Source organism: Vulpes lagopus, chromosome X, assembly GCF_018345385.1.
Source record: "Vulpes lagopus strain Blue_001 chromosome X, ASM1834538v1, whole genome shotgun sequence".
In the NCBI taxonomy this organism is placed as follows: Eukaryota; Metazoa; Chordata; class Mammalia; order Carnivora; family Canidae; genus Vulpes; species Vulpes lagopus.
Genome location: NC_054848.1, coordinates 42,261,424 through 42,279,527, shown reverse-complemented (window position 1 = coordinate 42,279,527; position 18,104 = coordinate 42,261,424). Strand labels below are relative to the sequence as shown.

The following is an 18,104-nucleotide window of genomic DNA, read 5'->3' as shown; positions in this document are numbered from 1 at the left end:
TACAGATAAAGTACTTGACCATCCTTGGATGGTCACTCAATGTTGCTTATTGTCACTTTTAAAATATCTTTTGCCTTTCTTATTCTCTCTTTCTTTAAATATTTTATTTATTTATTCATGAGAGACAGAGAGAAAGAGAGGCAGAGACATAGGCAGAGGGAGAAGCCGACTCCCTGCAGGGACCCTGATGTGGGACTCGGTTCCAGGACCCCGGGATCATGACCCGAGTAGTAGGCAGAACTAAACCACTGAGCCACCCAGGCGTCGCTCTTTTGCCTTTCATATCTTGTTTTAAGAAGTCCTTATTTTCGCTGAAGTTGTTAATATATTCTCCAAAATTATTTGGTTCTGATGTGGTTTTTTTTACAAGATTTTATTTATTTATTTGAGAGAGAATTTGTGGGAGGGGGTGTGGGCAGAGGGAGAGAGAGAAGCAGGCTCTCTACTGAGTAGGGAGCTCGATGCAGGGTTGGATTCCAGGACCCTGGGACCATGACCTGAGTCGAAGGCAGACGCTTAGCCAACTGAACCACCCAGGCGCCCCTGTTCTGATGTTTTCTATAGTTTCTTTTTATTTATTTATTTTTTAAAGATTTTATTTATTCATGAGAGTGTACACAGAGAGGAAGAGAGGCAGAGACATAGGCAGAGGGAGTGAGCAGGCTCCTGGCAGGGAGCCGGATGTGGGACCGATCCCGGGTTTCCAGGGTCACGCCCTGGGCTAAAGGTGGCACTAAACCGCTGAGCCACCCGGGCTGCCCTATAGTTTCTTTTTAAATGTTTAGGTCTTTAACTAATCTGAAATTCTTTTTCTTTTTCCTTTAAAAAAAAAGATTTTAGTTTTAAGTAATCTCTACACCCAGCATGGAGCTTGAACTCACATCCTCGAGGTCAAAAGTTGCATGCTCCACCAAGGTGAAGCCCCATGGAATTATTTTTTTTTTCTGAATTGTGTAAATTAGGAGTCTAATCCCTCCCCCCAAAAGATAGTCATTTCTCTCCAAACCATTTTAGTAAATGAGTCCATCTACCTCCCAGTTATTTGAAATATCATTCTTGAAATATTGCTTATTAATTCTTCCAAGTACCGACAACTGGGTGGCTCAGAGGTTGAGCGGTTGCCTTTGGCTCAGGGTGTGATCCTGGAGTCCTGGGATGAGTCCCACATTGAGCTCCCTGCATGGAGCCTGCTTCTCCCTCTGCCTATGTCTCTCTCTCTCTCTCTCTCTCTCTTTGTTTCTCATGAATAAATAAATAAAATCTTAAAAAAATTTTTTTTCCAAGTACCTAAGTCGATTTTTGAACTTGTCCTGTAACATCAATCTAATTTTCTTTTTTTAAAAGATATTATCTATTTATTCATGAGACACACACACAGAGAGAGAGAGAAAGAGAGAGAGAGGCAGAGACACAGGCAGAGGGAGAAGCAGGCTCCATGCAGGGAGCCCAACGCAGGACTCAAACCCAGAACTCCAGGATCACGCCCTGGGCTGAAGGCAGGAGCCAAACCGCTGAGCCACCCAGGGATCCCCTAGATCTAATTTTCTAGTCTTACTCTCATATCATGGTGTTTTAATTACTAGTGCTTTGTGATATATTTTGAATCTAGTAAGTTAATGGCTCGCCCCTTTCTTCCTCTTTTATAAAATTAGATACTTTTACATATTTAAGGCACCATAGGAATTTTAACATCAGGTCTATGAGTTCCATTTTGGAATTTTTATTGGTAAAGTGTTGATTTTTTAAAAAATATTAATTTGGTGGAGGCACCTGGGTGGTGCAGTCAGCTAAACATCAGACTCTTGGTTTGGGCTCAGGTCATGATCTCAGAGTCCTGAGATCAAGGCCCAGGACCAGCTGAGACTCTTTCTCCCTCTCCCTCTGCCCCTCCTCCCTGGTGCGTTCTCTCTCTCTCTCTCTCCTCTCTCCCCCTGAAATAAATAAATAAATCTAAAAAGGGATTAATTTGGGAAAGAATTATCATCTTTTTAAAAAGATTTTATTCATTTATTTATTCATGAGACACACACAGAGAGAGAGAGAGAGAGGCAGAGACACAGACAGAGGGAGATGCAGGCTCCATGCAGGGAGCCCAATGTGGGACTTGATCCTGAGACTCCAGGATCACGCCCTGGGCCGAAGGCAGGCGCTAAACCGCTGACCCACCCAGGGATCCCAAGAATTATCTTCTTTATTGTGTGGATAATGGGGCTGCAAGGGCCTGTGGGGATGTGCATGTTTACCAAGCCAACTTCCTGTGTCAATACAGGACCCTGCAAGACAAATGAGACCTCAGTGAAGTTCCCTGAGGTCCAACTGCTGGGCAGGGTTTTGGGATGTTAGAAGGAGGAAGGTAAGGTCGTAGGTCTAGGTTTTCTGTGAGCTGACTACGCACCTGAAGGTATGTGTGGGGGACCCTCTGCTGTGTGCAAGCTAGCTTGCATGTATCTGGCGCACAGAGGAGTTCAATAAATATTTGTTGAATCAGTGCACAAATGTGTGAATCAAGTTTTGGAGAGCTTACTGTATGCCAAACCACCTGCTAGCACTTTTCATAAATTATCTCTAATCCTCATAATAACCCTGCCAGACAGGTATTATGAGGCACCCACCACCACAACCACCACCATTTGACAGGTCAGGAAAGCTGAAGCTCTGAGAGGAGCAATCCCTTCCTCAAATCCAAACCGGGTCTTCATGATTCTAGAAGTCATTCACGGAAGGTACCAGATCTAATTTCCATCCTTCCACTCATTCATCTGTCAAGGATTTATTAAGCACTTACTACGTGAGCAGGACGACCTAGTACAACAAGTGCTCTGGGTGACACAGAGTAGGCGGAGTGCTCCCGGGAAGACCAGCTGGGCGGCTAGTTTGTGGGCGGGATTTTTGGTGTGCACCTCCAGGGAACCTAGCTGCCTAGGCCTGCTTTTGGCTTTGGCTGAGACAGGGCTAGGTGGAGGCTGCGGCGCAACATAGGGAGCTGATATTATAAACATTGGCCAAGAGGGGGCGCGGTCCTACTGCTAGAAGAGCGGCCTGAGTCCTCTGCGCCGACGGGCCATCGGTGCGCAGGCGCAGAGGACTCAAGGAGCGGCTTAAAAATCTTGCGGAGGGATCCTTTGCGAGGAGGGGGCGTGGCCTAATCAAAGCACTTCTCGCTGATTTGCCTCTGGCTCTGGGGGCGTGGCCTAAATGCGTCCTTCTCCGAACGAGGGCCGGCCGAATCTAGTTTTCCCTCCGCGTCGGAGGCGTAGCTTAGGGCGGGCCCTCGAGCCGCCCCTCGATGATTGGCCGGATCACTCAGAGGGGTGGCCCGGCGAGCCGTCCGTCCTCCGTGTGGTCACTTCCTGTGGAGTTTCCCCAGCTCAGGGAGGAGGGGGAAGAGGACGAGGGGGAGGAGGGCGGTCGTCCGGGGTTAGGTTGGGGGGGTGTTGGTCTGTTCAGGGCGGGGGATGACTCACGGCCCATCCCATCGCCCCGACGCCTCCCGCCCGCGCAGAGCTCTCTCCATGGCTTAGCGGAGGAGGCGGTGGCGAGCGGGGGGAGGGGGACTCTTATTTTGTTAGGGGGACCGGGCCGAGGCCCGACCGGCCTGGCAGGGCTCGCCCGGGGCCGGGCGTCATGTCTCATGCAGCCGAGCCAGCTCGGGACGGCGTAGAGGCCAGCGCGGAAGGCCCTCGAGCCGTGTTCGTGCTGTTGGAGGAGCGCAGGCCAGCCGACTCGGCCCAGCTGCTCAGGTGCGGGGCTGCCTGGGGCCGGTAGTGCCGACTGGGGTTCTTGGGGGTCTGATCTGGGGGGACAACGGGAGCCCAGGACTGGGATTGGAGGCCCTCGGCCTAGGTTTGGAGGACGTCGGGGCGCCGGTCTTGGGGGGGAACCTAAGGAATCCGGCGGTGGCCTGCTTGGACTAAGGTTTAAAGAAGTCATGGAAGTGCATTAAGGGAGGGCTGGCTCCGATCTGAGGGTCTCTTGACTAGGTTTGGGGGGAAGATTCTGTTGTATCCAGAGCCTAGTCTAGGGTAACTGAACTTGGGGCACTGAGGCTGAATTTAGGGTCCTTGAGTCAGGCATGAGGGAGATGAATTTGAGGTTGTACTATGTAGGTGAGGCACTGATCAGAAGGACTTTTCCCCTCAGTGTCAGAGAAGGGGTCCTAGGAGACAGAAGTGCTGTCTTGGAGGCTGGGTGATTCCCAGTGGCGGGTTGCTTGAGGCTATGTTTGGGGATAACAGGAATCTGGAAGTATTTGGGGCTATCTCAGATATGTTACATGGGACCAGCTTTGTGTGTGTGAGTGAGGAAGAGAAACAACATTCATCAAGACCTGACCAGAATAATCATTTAATCCTTGCCCACCCACCCAGCTGGGTCAGATCCCAGGGATAGTGGAAAAGCCCTCTTCCCACAGCCCCATAGGGGCTTGAATGGGAGACAGTGAGGCAGACAGAAGTAAAAGAGATGGTGCTACTTCTTAGCTCAGAGAAGGCCTCAGACCTTATTTGGGAACCCAGAAGAGGGTCTTGTTCCTGCTGCCACCCATCCTAGCCTCTCAGCCAGCCAGGTTCTACCCCTGCGCGCATGCACACACGTGCACACGCACACCCCTGCGCGCGTGTATGCATGCGTATTCTTTTTTTCCCCCTCCCAATCTGTCTGTCAGACCCTGGAAATACTCTCCAAGCTGTCTCTGGAGCTGGAATGAGCACCAATTGCACCATCCCTGCCTGGGTGGGTCCTCTGGGTCCTCTTTCCATCCTCACTTCCATCAGCAGACTTGTAAGCCCCAGCCCTCTCTCCACACCCTTTCCACCCCAGAGCCCATCTCTTCTAACTTCAGTGCAATGGGTGCATAAGCATGAGCTGGGGCTTTGCCTGCTTTCTTCCTGGGGTTGTGCTGAGCTCAGCGGCTCCCTGAGCTTCCTCTTCCCTACTTCCTGGGTGGTTTTAGGTCCCCATCTGAGGGTGAGGAAAGGAAGGAAGACAGATCGCTGGGGAGGGAAGAGAGTTCTTGTCAAGCCAAGTGACCCATAGTCACTCAGGATTCAGTCTTTGACTCAATTCAGGATGCATATCCATCCATGTGTGTGTGAATGCCCCCAACCTGGAGGGCTGAGCAGGAGCCTTTGCATCTAATGCTTCTCCATCTTCTGATGCCTTCATAACAACCTGGCTCATCACAGTAGTGGAAATAGTTGAAAGGGAGGGGTGTACATGGGTTCTTATTTCATGTCAATGGGTGTTGGTATTAGAGGTGTGTATGTGTGTGTGTGTGTTGTTCCATCCAAAAAAACAGCTGAATGCTGGACAGGCTCCTCCTGCCAAGAAAAGAATGCTTGTATAAGCGGATCATCCACCCAAATTCTCCCTCTTTTAAGTCCAATTTGCTGGAATAAGGGGAGCCCTTGATATTTCCATTTTGTATTTGGGTGTGTACAGGCATACCCTCAACTCTGGCTGGGGCGAGGTGGGGGGCAGGGTGGGGGGGCTAATTTGCAAAGTCGTGGATCCTTCCCTCAAGTGAATCATTGACCCCAGTTCTTTGTGATGCATTCAGTTTGTGTTACAATAGACTGCTGTGCTGAAGATTGCCCCTACCATGCTATGTGTAGACAAATGGGGGCTCACATTCAGCTGCCAGGACCCCAGTAGGGGGTGTGGGGGCTGGAAGAACTCTGAATGCAAAGTCAGGACTCCTGCAAAGTGAATTGTCATTCCTGAATTCTTCATTTCTGTTTTCCCTCAAACCTAGGAACATGATTATGTGAGAGTGAGGAGTTGGGATCTGGGCACTCTTACTATTTTGAATCCTAAGGGACTTTGGGTAACAGAGCAAAAGAGAGTGGGGAGGGAAGAGGAGTATGGGCAGGGAAGATCTGGGAAGTCCCGGTGGTGGTACCCAGCAGGGTCACCTCCTGGGAGGGATGCACTCTGTGTTATCCCCACCCCGACCCCTGTGTGTATCTCTCTCCTCCCACTGCCCACTTGTTCTTTCTCTCTTAGAGGGGAGTGCAGTCTCCCTCTAAGATGGTCAGTATACTTACTGACCATCACCCCTACCTCCCTTCCACCCTCAGCCTCAACTCTTTGCTTCCGGAATCTGGGATCGTTGCTGACATCGAATTAGAAAGCGTCCTTGATCCTGACAGCTTCTACGAGCTCAAAAGCCAACCACTACCACTACGCTCAAGGTCTGTCTCTTCTGACTCCACTCCCAATTCCTCAGGCCCCTCCATTCCTTCCTGACGGGCAGAGGCCCTCACTGACAGGCCAACTCTTCTGCCAGCCTACTTTTTCCAGATAGTAAAGTGAGGGGCCAGAAAGAACATGTCAAACGAGAAAGCAGGTGGCCAAGCTGGGATTCCATTCTCTTGAACCAGAACTCCCCTGCCTCCCCCGCCCAAAACCTGCATACCCATTCATCCACAAATATTGCAGGGAGCCTAGAATGCCCCAGAGAAGTAGGATGGCCTGCTAGTGTGCAGCCCCCAGGTGGGGAGAGCCATACCCACAACCTTTGCTTACCCCTTCCCCCACTCAACAGACTTACCCGCCCCCAACCCTTGAGGAACCCCTGATGGTCTCTTTTTTTTTCCCCCCCAAGCTTGGAAGTCTAAATGTGCTGAGTCATCGGCCTGGGCTCTAAGAGAGGGGAGGGGACCTGGAAGAGAGGATTGTGAAATCTCTGAGATTTTCAAGACTGGCTAGCCTGGGACTAGAGGCCTGGGGAGGGGGGCGGGTACAAAGGGCCTGCAGTTGCCCCTGTAGCCAGACAACTGCAACCAGGAGCTCAGGGAGCATCTTCAGCCCCAAACTGAGCTCGAGAGCCCTCTGTATACCAATCTGCTGCCACAGCCCCAATTTGGCATCCTTCTGCTCTCCTGTAAATAGGATGACTCCCTCTTCCAGAGCCTAGCAATGGCATCTCTCCTCAGTGTTTATTTATTTATTTTTTAATTTTTATTTATTTATGATAGTCACAGAGAGATAGAGAGAGGCAGAGACACAGGCAGAGGGAGAAGCAGGCTCCATGCACCGGGAGCCTGACGTGGGATTCGATCCCGGGTCTCCAGGAACGCGCCCTGGGCCAAAGGCAGGCGCCAAACCGCTGCGCCACCCAGGGATCCCTCTCCTCAGTGTTTAAACGGGCCCAGATCCTTCACCATAAGGACCCAGGGCTAAAGCTCCCCCACCAGACTGTGACTGCTAAGGGGCTGAGATTCAGCCTGGTTCCAGTGCCTCCTCCATCAGACAGTGACCCTCGAGGGCTGGGCCTGGACTCAGTTACAGTGTCTCCCCTATCAGACTGTGACCCCTGGGAGCGGTGACCAGGCCTGGTTCCTGGGTGTCCCGCTCCACATTGTGGCCCCTGAAGGCAGAGAGAGGACCTAATTATAGCATCTGCTCCTTCCCACGATGACTCCTTAGGCTTGGGACGAGACTTTTAGCTTACCTGTGGCCCCATATTTCCCATTCCACAGCCTCCCAATATCACTGCAAGCCACCCCAGCTCCACTCTCTACATCATCTTCTGCAGGGGGCTCCAGGACCCCTGCCATGTCGTCCTCTTCTTCATCGCGGGTCTTGCTGCGGCAGCAGCTAATGCGGGCCCAGGCCCAGGAGCAGGAGAGGCGTGAGCGTCGGGAACAGGCCGCAGCCTCTTCCTTCCCCAGCCCTGCCCCTGCCTCTCCTGCCATCTCTGTCGTTGGCGTCTCTGCGGGGGGCCACACATTGGGCCGTCCTCCCCCTGCTCAGGTGCCCAGGGAGGTGCTCAAGGTAAGGGTGACATTCAGAGGCCCTGGGAAGGGTCTCAGTGACTGAGGAGTGGTCCTGGTGGCTTTTGGGCCAAGGTCCTAGAGGCTCTAAGGAAGGTTCCAGTTACTGTTCAAATAGGCTGTGTTTAGGGGTTGCAAGGTGTTCTTGTACAGTGGTGAGGGGTTCTTGGGATCCACAGGGAGTCTTGGCGGACCACAGAAGTTCATGAATGCCTCATGTGGGCTCTGGGGCCTGTGAAGTAACCCCAGAAAGAACTCTGTAGGAAGAGCTTCCTGTATGTGTAATACATTAGGAGTTTGGCCATTGGGGTGACTTGGGAAGCTACATGTGGTTCTCAGGTCTCTTAGGTAGTGTCAGAGACAGGGGCTGGGGAGTCTCGGGAACTGTGACAAGGTGCTCCAGAAACTGAAGGATACTGTCAGTGTTAGGTAGCTCTTGTGGGGCTCTGAGGGATTTCTGAGAAAGAAAGTTTGGGTCCTGGGGGAGACTTACCAGTATTTGGGGAGGGGGGGCATGTCTCAGATTCTAGGCCTGGTTTGCTGGCCTGAGCCTAGAAGCAGATAACCTCTGAGGGTCAGCCTGGGGCTCCAAGTCACCCCATCCTACCTTGTCCCCTTCCATCCCTCCTCGCCCTTATCCCACAGGTGCAGACCCATTTAGAGAACCCAACACGCTACCACCTACAGCAGGCACGCCGGCAGCAGGTGAAACAGTACCTGTCCACCACACTCGGCCCCAAGCTGGCTTCCCAGGCCCTCACCCCACCACCAGGGGCTGCTAGTGCCCAGCCACTCCCTGCCCCTGAGGCTGCCCATGCTACTGGCCCCACAGGCAGCGCTCCCAACAGCCCCATGGCACTACTCACCATTGGGTCCAGCTCAGAGAAGGAGGTAAGTGGCTGCAGACAATCTTCATGTGCTCCCCCTCCTCTAGCTTGTTCTAACACTCGTCTATATTCACTTCTTCCCCCCAGATTGATGATGTCATTGATGAGATCATCAGCCTGGAATCCAGTTATAATGATGAGATGCTTAGCTACCTGCCAGGAGGCACTGCAGGGCTGCAGCTCCCCAGCACGGTGAGACCCTGAGATGGGAAGCTGGTCTGACAATTAGCTGTACCCCTCTGTCACTGAGACAACACTCAGGCTGGCTGTGTATATAAGACTTTTACTTTGGATTGTACTAAGAGAAGGAGGCCACATGAGGAGATTAGAGCATACTACCGCCCTGATACCTTGTGTTGGGCTGCATAGAAAGGTTGATGTTGGAGATTTTGATATACACAAGGGTGGGGACTTCATGAAAATATCAGGGCCTACCAAAGCATTCAAGCTTCAGTGTGGGAGGGACCAAGAAATGGGACTCTTATAGCAATTTGAATGTACCAATAGATTTGGGTCATTGGGACATACCCAGACCATGTAGTGATTGGAATGTGTCAAAAGTCTCAAAACATGGTGTGGTTGAACCTTGGGAGTGATTGGAATGTACAACATCTGTTTCAGTGAACCATGCCAAGAGGCTGGGTCCTTGCAAAGAGTGGATAAAACTCTCTAGAACAAGGGATGTACTAATATACCATTCTGGTCCTGGAACATTCAGGAGTCCCATAACTTGCTTTGGGACATACCAAGTGGCTATAGCTTTGTTTGTTTCCAAGTTACCAAAAGGACAAGCAGGTATAAAAGTGGCACTAACTTCTCAGAACTTGTTATTGATTTGGACACAGCTATAGATTGGAACCTTTTTAAAAAGATTTTTATTTATTCACTCATGGGAGACACGCAGAGAGAGGCAGAGACATAGGCAGAGGGAGAAGCAGTCTCCCATGGGGAACCCAATGTGGAACTTGATCCCAGGACTCCAGGATCACTACCAGAGCCAAAGGCAGATGCTCAACCACTGAGCCACCCAGGTGCCCAAGGTTGGGACCTTATGGATCCAGTAGACTAGCAGGGGTTTCAAGAGATGATAACTCATCAAGAGTTGGGACTAATTACTCAAGGATGAGTGTGTTGCCCTATAGTATAGCCAGGAGAGTGCGAAGGAGAGAAAAAAGTCAAGGCTGGCATAAAAGCAGTGCTTGTTGAGTAGTTGGACAAGAAATCCTGAGAGAGCAGAACACATAGGAAGATACTAGCGTCAGGAGCTTGGTGTGTGACCATGTACATGAGCTGATCTGACATGCTCACAGCTGAAGACTAGAGATGGGGCTGGAAGTCTCCAGAAGGTCAGACTTTAGATGGAATGTTACCATGACAATTTCCCAAGGTCTGAGACTGAGTTGGAGTGTTCCAAGAATGCTGACTTGGAATGTTGTGCTAGGAGGGGCTAATGGGCTGGGATGTTGTGTCGTAGCTCACAAAGATCTAAGAAGGGTGGTTTTCCAGCCTTTCTTCTCAGAGCCAATCCCAGAGTTTGGGAGGGGGACTTCAGAGGTTGCTGAGGGATTTGAGGGCATGATGAACAGCCCTGGCAGACTCAGGTACCCTCGTGAAGCAGGGTAGGTCCCCTGCATCCTGTCCTTCCTAGAGTTGCCATGCGAGATTCCCCTACAAGAGAAGGAAGGATGCCTATGCCAAATTGGCCTGTCCTTACAAGAGATTATCTGTGAAGCTTGCAGAGGGTTGGGGATCTGGTTCCAAGAAGGGACCAAGCCCGGGGCTGGTCCTAGCCATCATTTCTCTGCCCTCCCTGCCCCCAGCTGCCTGTATCAGGGAATCTGCTTGATGTGTACAGTGGTCAGGGTGTGGCCACGCCAGCCATCACTGTCAGCAACTCCTGCCCAGCTGAGCTGCCCAACATCAAACGGGAGATCTCTGGTAAGGGCCAGGGTCTTGGCCTCATGTGCTCATTTTGTGCCCCAGGGTGAGCCCCCTGTCAACCAGGTGGGCCTGATGCTGGGGGAGGGGGCTCTTTGCCCTCTCCTTCCACATGACCCATTGGCCAGCTTTGACCCCGCTTCCTCTCTCTTCCTGATTTTAACAAATGACCTGTCACCAGGACTTCTTTAAAAACTCCTGAAAGTGGCACTTTTTTCAAAAGTCACTTCCCTGCCCGCACCCACCAACCCCTACCCCTGGCAGCTGTATGTGCTGCCCTCTGCCTTCCCCATGTGCAGAAGCCCTGACTGATCCCCACTCTCTTCCAGAGACGGAGGCCAAGGCCCTTTTGAAGGAACGGCAGAAGAAAGACAATCACAACCTAAGTGAGTGAGCTGATGTGCCCTTGACAGCATGCAGCCCTGCCTCGATCCACACCCTGGCCTTCCCTGGGGAGGGGTAGGTGGCAGTCTGTCCCTGCAACACCTCCCCCTGACCCAGCTCCCGCTCTTCCCCCCCCCCTCAACCTACTGACAACTTTCCCACTCTTCTCTCCTCCCTGCCACCCCCACCCCCAAAGTTGAGCGTCGCCGGCGATTCAATATTAACGACAGGATCAAGGAGCTGGGCACCCTCATCCCCAAGTCCAGTGACCCGTGAGTCTGGGCCTGGGAGCTTTGGGCTGACAGAAGGTGGGACAAGGACCCCATTCCTCTAAAGCTGTTCCTGAGCAGGAACTGCCCAGCATTCCTGCCCCGGGCCCTTGCCCACCCAGCTTTCATCATTCTGGGTAGGGGTGCAGCCTCTACCTGTCCCTAACCGAAAATTTTAGATGCATGATGTTGCAGTCTGTGCGCCTCATCTGGTCCCCATATGACAGAGGCACTTAGTTTTTTGTCCATTTAGTACCTCTGAACTATTTGTTCAAGAGTCGCATTGGGCTGCTTTGTGTCAGGGACCACACTAGGCCCTGAGGACACCAGAGGGCCAAAACAGACAAAAGTCCCTGAGCTCCTGGAACTGATATTTTAGTGGAGGCAGACAGACTGCACACAAGATAAATAAGTAAAATCTGGGCGATTGTGATGAGTGTTGCAAAGAAAAATAAAGAAGAGAAGATTGGCAGGGGGTGCCTGACTGGCTCAGTCAGTAGAGTGTGCGACTCTTGACCTCAGGGTTGTAAGTTGAAGCTCCACGTTGGGCATAGAGTTTATTTTGAAAAAGGGAATAAAGAAGATGGGGGAAGGTTGACGAGGGATACAACTCCGGGTGAAGAGGGCGGGCTCAGGGCAGGCCTGCACTGACAAGAGAACATTTGAATAAAGAGCCTAAGGAGGTGAGGCAGGAGCCATGTGGGTGTCTGGCGAAGAGTGTTCAAGGTGAGGGCACAGCTGGCCTGGAGGCCCTGAGGTGGGAATAGTTTTCCATGTTCTAGGAGCCTTGACTTGCTCTTCCCCCAGAACACCTAGGCAGGGCATTCCATACCCTTGATGTACCACCCCCCCATCCTGGGCCTGGGCCTGTGGTGGGCACTCTGCCTGGTGCAGTTGCCCCTCTCAGCTCCCAAGAGAACCCAGACGCAACACTCCCTCCTTCCGGGCCCTACAGAGAGATGCGCTGGAACAAGGGTACCATCCTGAAAGCCTCCGTGGATTATATCCGCAAGTTGCAGAAGGAACAGCAGCGCTCTAAAGACCTGGAGAGCCGGCAGCGTTCCCTGGAGCAAACCAACCGCAGCCTGCAGCTCCGAATTCAGGTTTGGGAGGAAAAGGCAGTGGCCAGGGTGACTGGGGAGGGTGCTTCCTGCAGGCAGAGGCAGAGGCAGAACACCTGGGGGATCCCCGGGCTTCCTGACTCATGGATGGTGACGATAAGTAGGAATCGTAACCTTAAGGAGACTAGTGATGAACAGCGGCTAAAGTATATGGTGTTTGTCTCCAGCCACACGCTGTGACAGGAGCCTTATCTCCACGTGCTAAAGTTAGCCCTCATGGTGATCCTGTGAGGCAGGGACCATTATTATACTCGTTTTACAGAGTGGGATGCTGAGGCCCAGCAGGGTTAAGCAACTTGCCTAAAGGTTACACAACTAATGAGTAGCAGAAGTGGATTTCACACCCCGGCAGCCTGCCCTTCTAACCATTGCACTTCTCTGCCTCTCAGAAACTATGAACCCCATCTGATACCCCCACCCCCACCCCCTACTTTTTGCAGGAGCTAGAATTGCAGGCACAGATCCATGGTCTGCCAGTACCTCCCACCCCAGGGCTGCTCTCCCTGGCCACAACTTCAGCCTCTGACAGCCTCAAGCCAGAGCAGCTGGACATTGAGGAGGAGAGCAGACCAGGCACAGCAACATTTCACGCAGCTGGGGGATCTGCCCAGAGTGCTCCCCATCAGCATCCCCCAGTGCCACCCTCGGATGCCCTTCTGGACCTGCACTTTCCCAGCGACCACCTGGGGGATCTGGGGGACCCCTTCCATCTGGGGCTGGAGGACATTCTGATGGAGGAGGAGGAAGGGGTGGTGGGGGGACTGTCGGGCACCCTGTCCCCACTGCGGGCTGCCTCTGACCCCCTGCTCTCATCGGTATCTCCCGCTGTCTCCAAGGCCAGCAGTCGCCGCAGCAGCTTCAGCATGGAGGAGGAGTCCTGATCAGGCGTCACCTCCCCTGGGACTTCCCCACCCAGGAAAGGAGGACACGTCAGGATGAGGCCCCGCCTTTTCCCCCACCCTTCCGTGAGACTGCTCTGCCCAGGTGTTCTGGGGAAAGAGCAGATGTGATGAGGTCCCACCCCTGTAATCAGGCAAGGAGGAGGAGTCAGATGAGGCCCCGCCCCCTCCCCCACAATACCAGCAGGTGAGGTATTTTAGCCTTGGAGAAGGCGGTAACGGTGGGCCCTGTCCCCTAGATATCACGGCCTCGCCCCTGCTCCATGGGACCTGCCCTTGCCCAGGTGAGGGAAGGAGGCAGGATGAGCTAGGCTCCTGTCACTTAGGGACTTCCCTAGTTGGGTCTCCTAGGATAAGGAAGTAGCAAGATACTGGTCCACCCCCTCTCTTGGAACTGCTGGTCTATTCCATCCTGGCAAGGAAGAGGAGTCAAAATAGTAGAGGTCCCACCCTGGGGGGTTAAGCCCTGCCCCTTTCCCATGATCCTCGCCCTGTCCAGCCTAAGAACAGAAGTGAAGATGAGAGCCCCTTTACCTGGGAGCTCAGTCCTGGCCTTCTAGCACTGCAGGAGCCAGGCCCCGCCCCTTCCCTTATAGGCACAGGAGCGCTGGTATTTCTGGCATGGAGGACTCAGAAAGATCTGGCTACCATGTGGAGATCACAGACCTTGTCCCTTAGCAACATCCCATCCAAGCATTCCACGCTGCAGGGGGGAGTGGTACTTAAGCTCCCCAGCCTTAACCTGGGACCAACGGGGCCTAACCTAGGAGGGCTCTGAGCCTACCTTGCCCTTAGAGAAAGGGGCAGATCTTGAAATCTTGTGGGTCGACATTCCGGACCTAGATCAGGAGTGAGTGACAGACCCTTACCCTTGGGCAGAGTCCTGCCTCCATGAAGGGCAGTTTGGGGAGGTGATAGGGGTTAGGGGGTACTGAGTCCAGGTTCCCAGAACCAGCACTCTTGAGTTTGTAGAGGAACAGGATGAAGGAAGGGGCCTTTCTCGGGGAGTTTCCAAGCCCAGGAAAATGTGGAAGCCTACCCCACCAAAGCAGAGGCTTGGAGGGAGGGTTGCAAAAGCATATGTACCCCTCTTTTGTTTATCTGATTTTTATATTGGCCCCCCCTTCCCCTTCTTGGAAGCTAGATCACCTCCAACCTCTGGCCTCTACCTGGTTCTTCATTTGGAGGAATCTCCCCCATTTCAGAGCTGTTAAGAGACACTCCCTGCCCATCCCCATCCTTCCTACCACATACACCCAAGGTTGTCAGCTTTGGATCTTTGGGGTCAAGCTCCAAGGAGGGTGTACTAAGGGGTCTGTAGGTTTGTGATTAAAACAATAAATGCTAGGCGTGTTTGATGCGCTTTTAACTTTGGCAAAGAGTCTCCTGTCCTTGCTTTTGACCGTCCAGTGAGCATGGTTCATGGCTGGCCAGGAGGAAGAAAGGTTCTTGGAAGAAACGGACTTAAGAGGGAATGGATAAAGGAATTTAGAGGGGCTGGAAGAAAACACCTGTAAGCAAAAGCAGTCATTCCTTTACTATCTGCCAGGCACCCTCCTGTTACAAATGTTTAACCTAATTTTTTAATCTATGGACTATTTAACTATCTGAAGATGCACAGCTGGTAAATGGATGAAGAGCTAAATGATAAAGTTAGGTGAGTGAGAGATCTGGCTTGAAGAATGTCACTGAGGGCCGAGGGGGCAATTTCCTTGCACACTCACTTTGGAAACTAATAATGAAACCTCTGAGGCTGTCTCCTGGCAGACAATAGAGGTGTGCCAGATGGCTGAAAGGGCAAAAACAAAAACCATCAAGGTGGAGGGACAGGGAGGTGGTTCCATTTTGGGACAAATGTTGACATTTGGGGGGGGGGGTAGGACTTAAATGGAGGTAAACAAACACAAATGTCTTCTTGAAGACTGGGAAAAATATTATTTTTGGAATTCCTCTACCAGACTCTGACTCTCAGGATGGGCATCAGGCCCAGGCCTGCGTCTCCCCGAGCAGATGGGAACCATCACACTTGCTACTCCTTTGTGTCCCATCACACTGTCCCATATAAGGCCTGGCTGTCAAGTCTCTACCGCCAGACTGGTGATTCCCTGATAACCTCTTCTTAACTTTTCTCTCCTTGAATCTGCCACCATTCTCTTTTTAATTTTGTAAACATAACATGCAACACCCAAAAGTGTTTTTCTCAAAGTTTGTGGTCTGAAATAATTTTAGCTTTACAGAAGAGTTGCAGAGACAGTAAAGTTCCCATACCTGTCCACTAGCTCCTGATAACATGAACACATAACCATAGCATATTTATCAGTGCTGAGAAAATAACATTGGCACAGTACCAAGAACTCAACTTTCAGACTTTATTTGGATTTGACTGTTTTTTCCATGATTTTATTTTTCTGTTCTAGGATCCAAGTAAGGAAACTCTATCTGTTATCTCTTCCTGTGTAGCAAATTACCACAATCTCAGTGACGAAAAACAACACACATTCACATTCCCCTAGTTTTTGTGGGTCATGGATCCAGGCTAGCTGAGCTGGGTCCTCTACTCCAGTGGTTCTCCCCAGGCTACCATCAAGGAAGGTGTTGGGCAGGATTTGATTCTCTGTAACCTGTTGAACTGAGGCCTTCAGTCCTTGACATGTGTTCCTTTCCTTCCATGAAGCAGCTCACAGCATGGTAGTTCAGCTTTGTCAGAGCCAGCAAGAGAGAGTCAACTACCAGAATGGAAGTTACAGTCTCTTGTAATCTAATCCTGGGAGGTGACATCTCCTCAAAGGCGAGGTATTTTCTCAGAATCAACTCACTCACTCGAGGGGTGGTGATTACAAAAGACCATGCCTATCCTTAGGCAGGGAGCACTGAGGGAACCTCTTAGCAGCTTCCTGCCACGTTGCATTTAGCTGCCCTATCTGGGTTTCCTCTGATAGTTTCCTGATCTGTCCACTGAGGAGGTGTAGGCTCTGCTCTTCTAAAAAACAATGAGCATCTCTAGTACCAAGATCTTGGTTTCTAAATGACATTTCTCCAGTAAAAGAAACCAGGGATCCTTGGAAAAATGGCTGGTTGTAAGGCCAGGGTAGGGAAGTATAAGATGGGCCTGGAGTGTCCTATAGTCCCAGACAGTAAGGAAGTACAAAAAAAAAGGAACATGTCATAAGGATAGTAGAGCCATCCTGAAAGCTCCCAATGGCCAAAGGTGGGACAACTTGAGCAACAAAAAAATAATGATAGTATTGGTTTACAGCCCACCCAATTAAATACCTGTAATTTCCATACTTACATAAATCAGTTATATGACTGAATAAATGAATACTGGATACTGGACAGCTCCATACATAAGAATTCCAAATAATAATGATAAATGTAGAAGGAATGAGGGAAACAGAAAATTATTGTTAAAACACTGTAATAATTGTTGCAGACCTGATCCACTAAATGCCAAAATTAGTGGGCAAAACTTTAAGGTGAACATGATAGCTGCATGGCCTTAAAGTAGCACCTCCAAGATTTGTATTAAATGGTTGATCTTCTGCCCTCCACCCAAAAAAGTTGGAGCTTAATTCTCCTCTTGAATCTGAGCTGGAATCAGTCACTTGCATCAAGTGACAAGAGCATGGAAAGTGAAAAACAGTAACTTTGCAGTGGAAAAACCTGACAGCACTTTAACCAAGAGATGGGTTAACATCACCAGTTCTAAGACACATTGCTATCATGTACCCCTCAGTGTGATGCAATGAGGAGGACATTTCACTTTCTTTTTTTAAAAGGTTTTATTTATTTTTTTAAATAATAAATTTATTTTTTATTGGTGTTCAATTTGCCAACATACAGAATAACACCCAGTGCTCATCCCGTCAAGTTTAAAAGGTTTTATTTATTCACAAGAGACACACACACAGAGGCAGAGACACAGAGGGAGGGAGAGGTAGGCTCCTCACAAGGAGCCCAATGTGGGACTTGATCCTGGGACCGGAATCACTCCCTGAGCCAAAAGCAGACGCTCAACCACGGAGCCACTCAGGTGTCCCTCTTTCTTTTATTTTTTTAAGATTTTATTTGTTTGTTTGAGATAGAGAGAGAGAGAGAGAGCACAAGGGTGGAGAGGGAGAAGCAGGCTACCCATCCAGCAGGGAGCCCAATGTGGGGTTCGATTCCAGGACTCTGGGATCATGACCTGAGCCGAAGGCAGATGCTTAACTGACAGAGCCACCCAGGCGCCCTGACAATTTCACTTTTGTAGTATTCTTTCTTAAGACCCCATAATCCTTGTGTAATCATGAGAAAATAGCAGAGAAAACCAAATCGGGATAGGGACCTCCTACAAAATATTTTACCTGTATTCTTCAAGTGAAACCAAGACAAGGAAGGACTGTCTGTATATTTACTCAAACACAATCACTTTTGTCTCCATCTGTCAGTTCTGGCTTTTTTTTTTTTTTTTTTTGGCGTGAGGGGGCTGAGACCCAAAAGTTAGTGTCATTCTACAGATAAGTTTATCAAGGCTATCTGGTGTCCTATGCTCCACTGGTTGGAATGTGATGGCTGAGACAAGGGAAGCACGCAGTGAGCCTGGACTGTACCTTCTTTCCACCTGGGTCATTTTCAGGACCTCCCTGTAGGGAGGGAGGTAGAGCCAAGCAGAAGACAGCAATATAGCTGAGCTGGGAGGGAGAGATCAGATTATGGGGCTGCTGAGATTTCATTCTACTGGAGAAAAAAAGAATCTTTTTAGAGGTGAACTTCCCTAATGATTAGTGGTGCTGAGCATCTTTTCATGTTTCTGTTGGCCATCTGTGTATCTTCTTTGGAAAAATTTCTA

General features: G+C 50.7%; 1 protein-coding gene across 2 annotated transcripts; it reads left to right on the top strand.

Annotated features, from left to right (window-relative positions):
• The first annotated feature begins 3,378 nt into the window (after nucleotides 1-3,378).
• Nucleotides 3,379-14,647, top strand: TFE3 (transcription factor binding to IGHM enhancer 3). 2 transcript variants are annotated; one of them, XM_041741785.1, is made up of 10 exons: nucleotides 3,379-3,740; nucleotides 6,078-6,191; nucleotides 7,482-7,776; nucleotides 8,421-8,666; nucleotides 8,750-8,854; nucleotides 10,483-10,600; nucleotides 10,930-10,986; nucleotides 11,181-11,256; nucleotides 12,209-12,356; nucleotides 12,815-14,647. In XM_041741785.1, the coding sequence occupies exons 1-10, from the start codon at nucleotides 3,625-3,627 to the stop codon at nucleotides 13,253-13,255; spliced, it is 1,716 nt and encodes a 571-aa protein (XP_041597719.1). In that variant the 5' UTR covers nucleotides 3,379-3,624; the 3' UTR covers nucleotides 13,256-14,647. The 2 variants fall into 2 exon arrangements, with proteins under 2 accessions (XP_041597719.1, XP_041597720.1); XM_041741786.1 differs by having other exon boundaries at nucleotides 3,713-3,740; nucleotides 7,538-7,776.
• The last annotated feature ends 3,457 nt before the right edge of the window (nucleotides 14,648-18,104 follow it).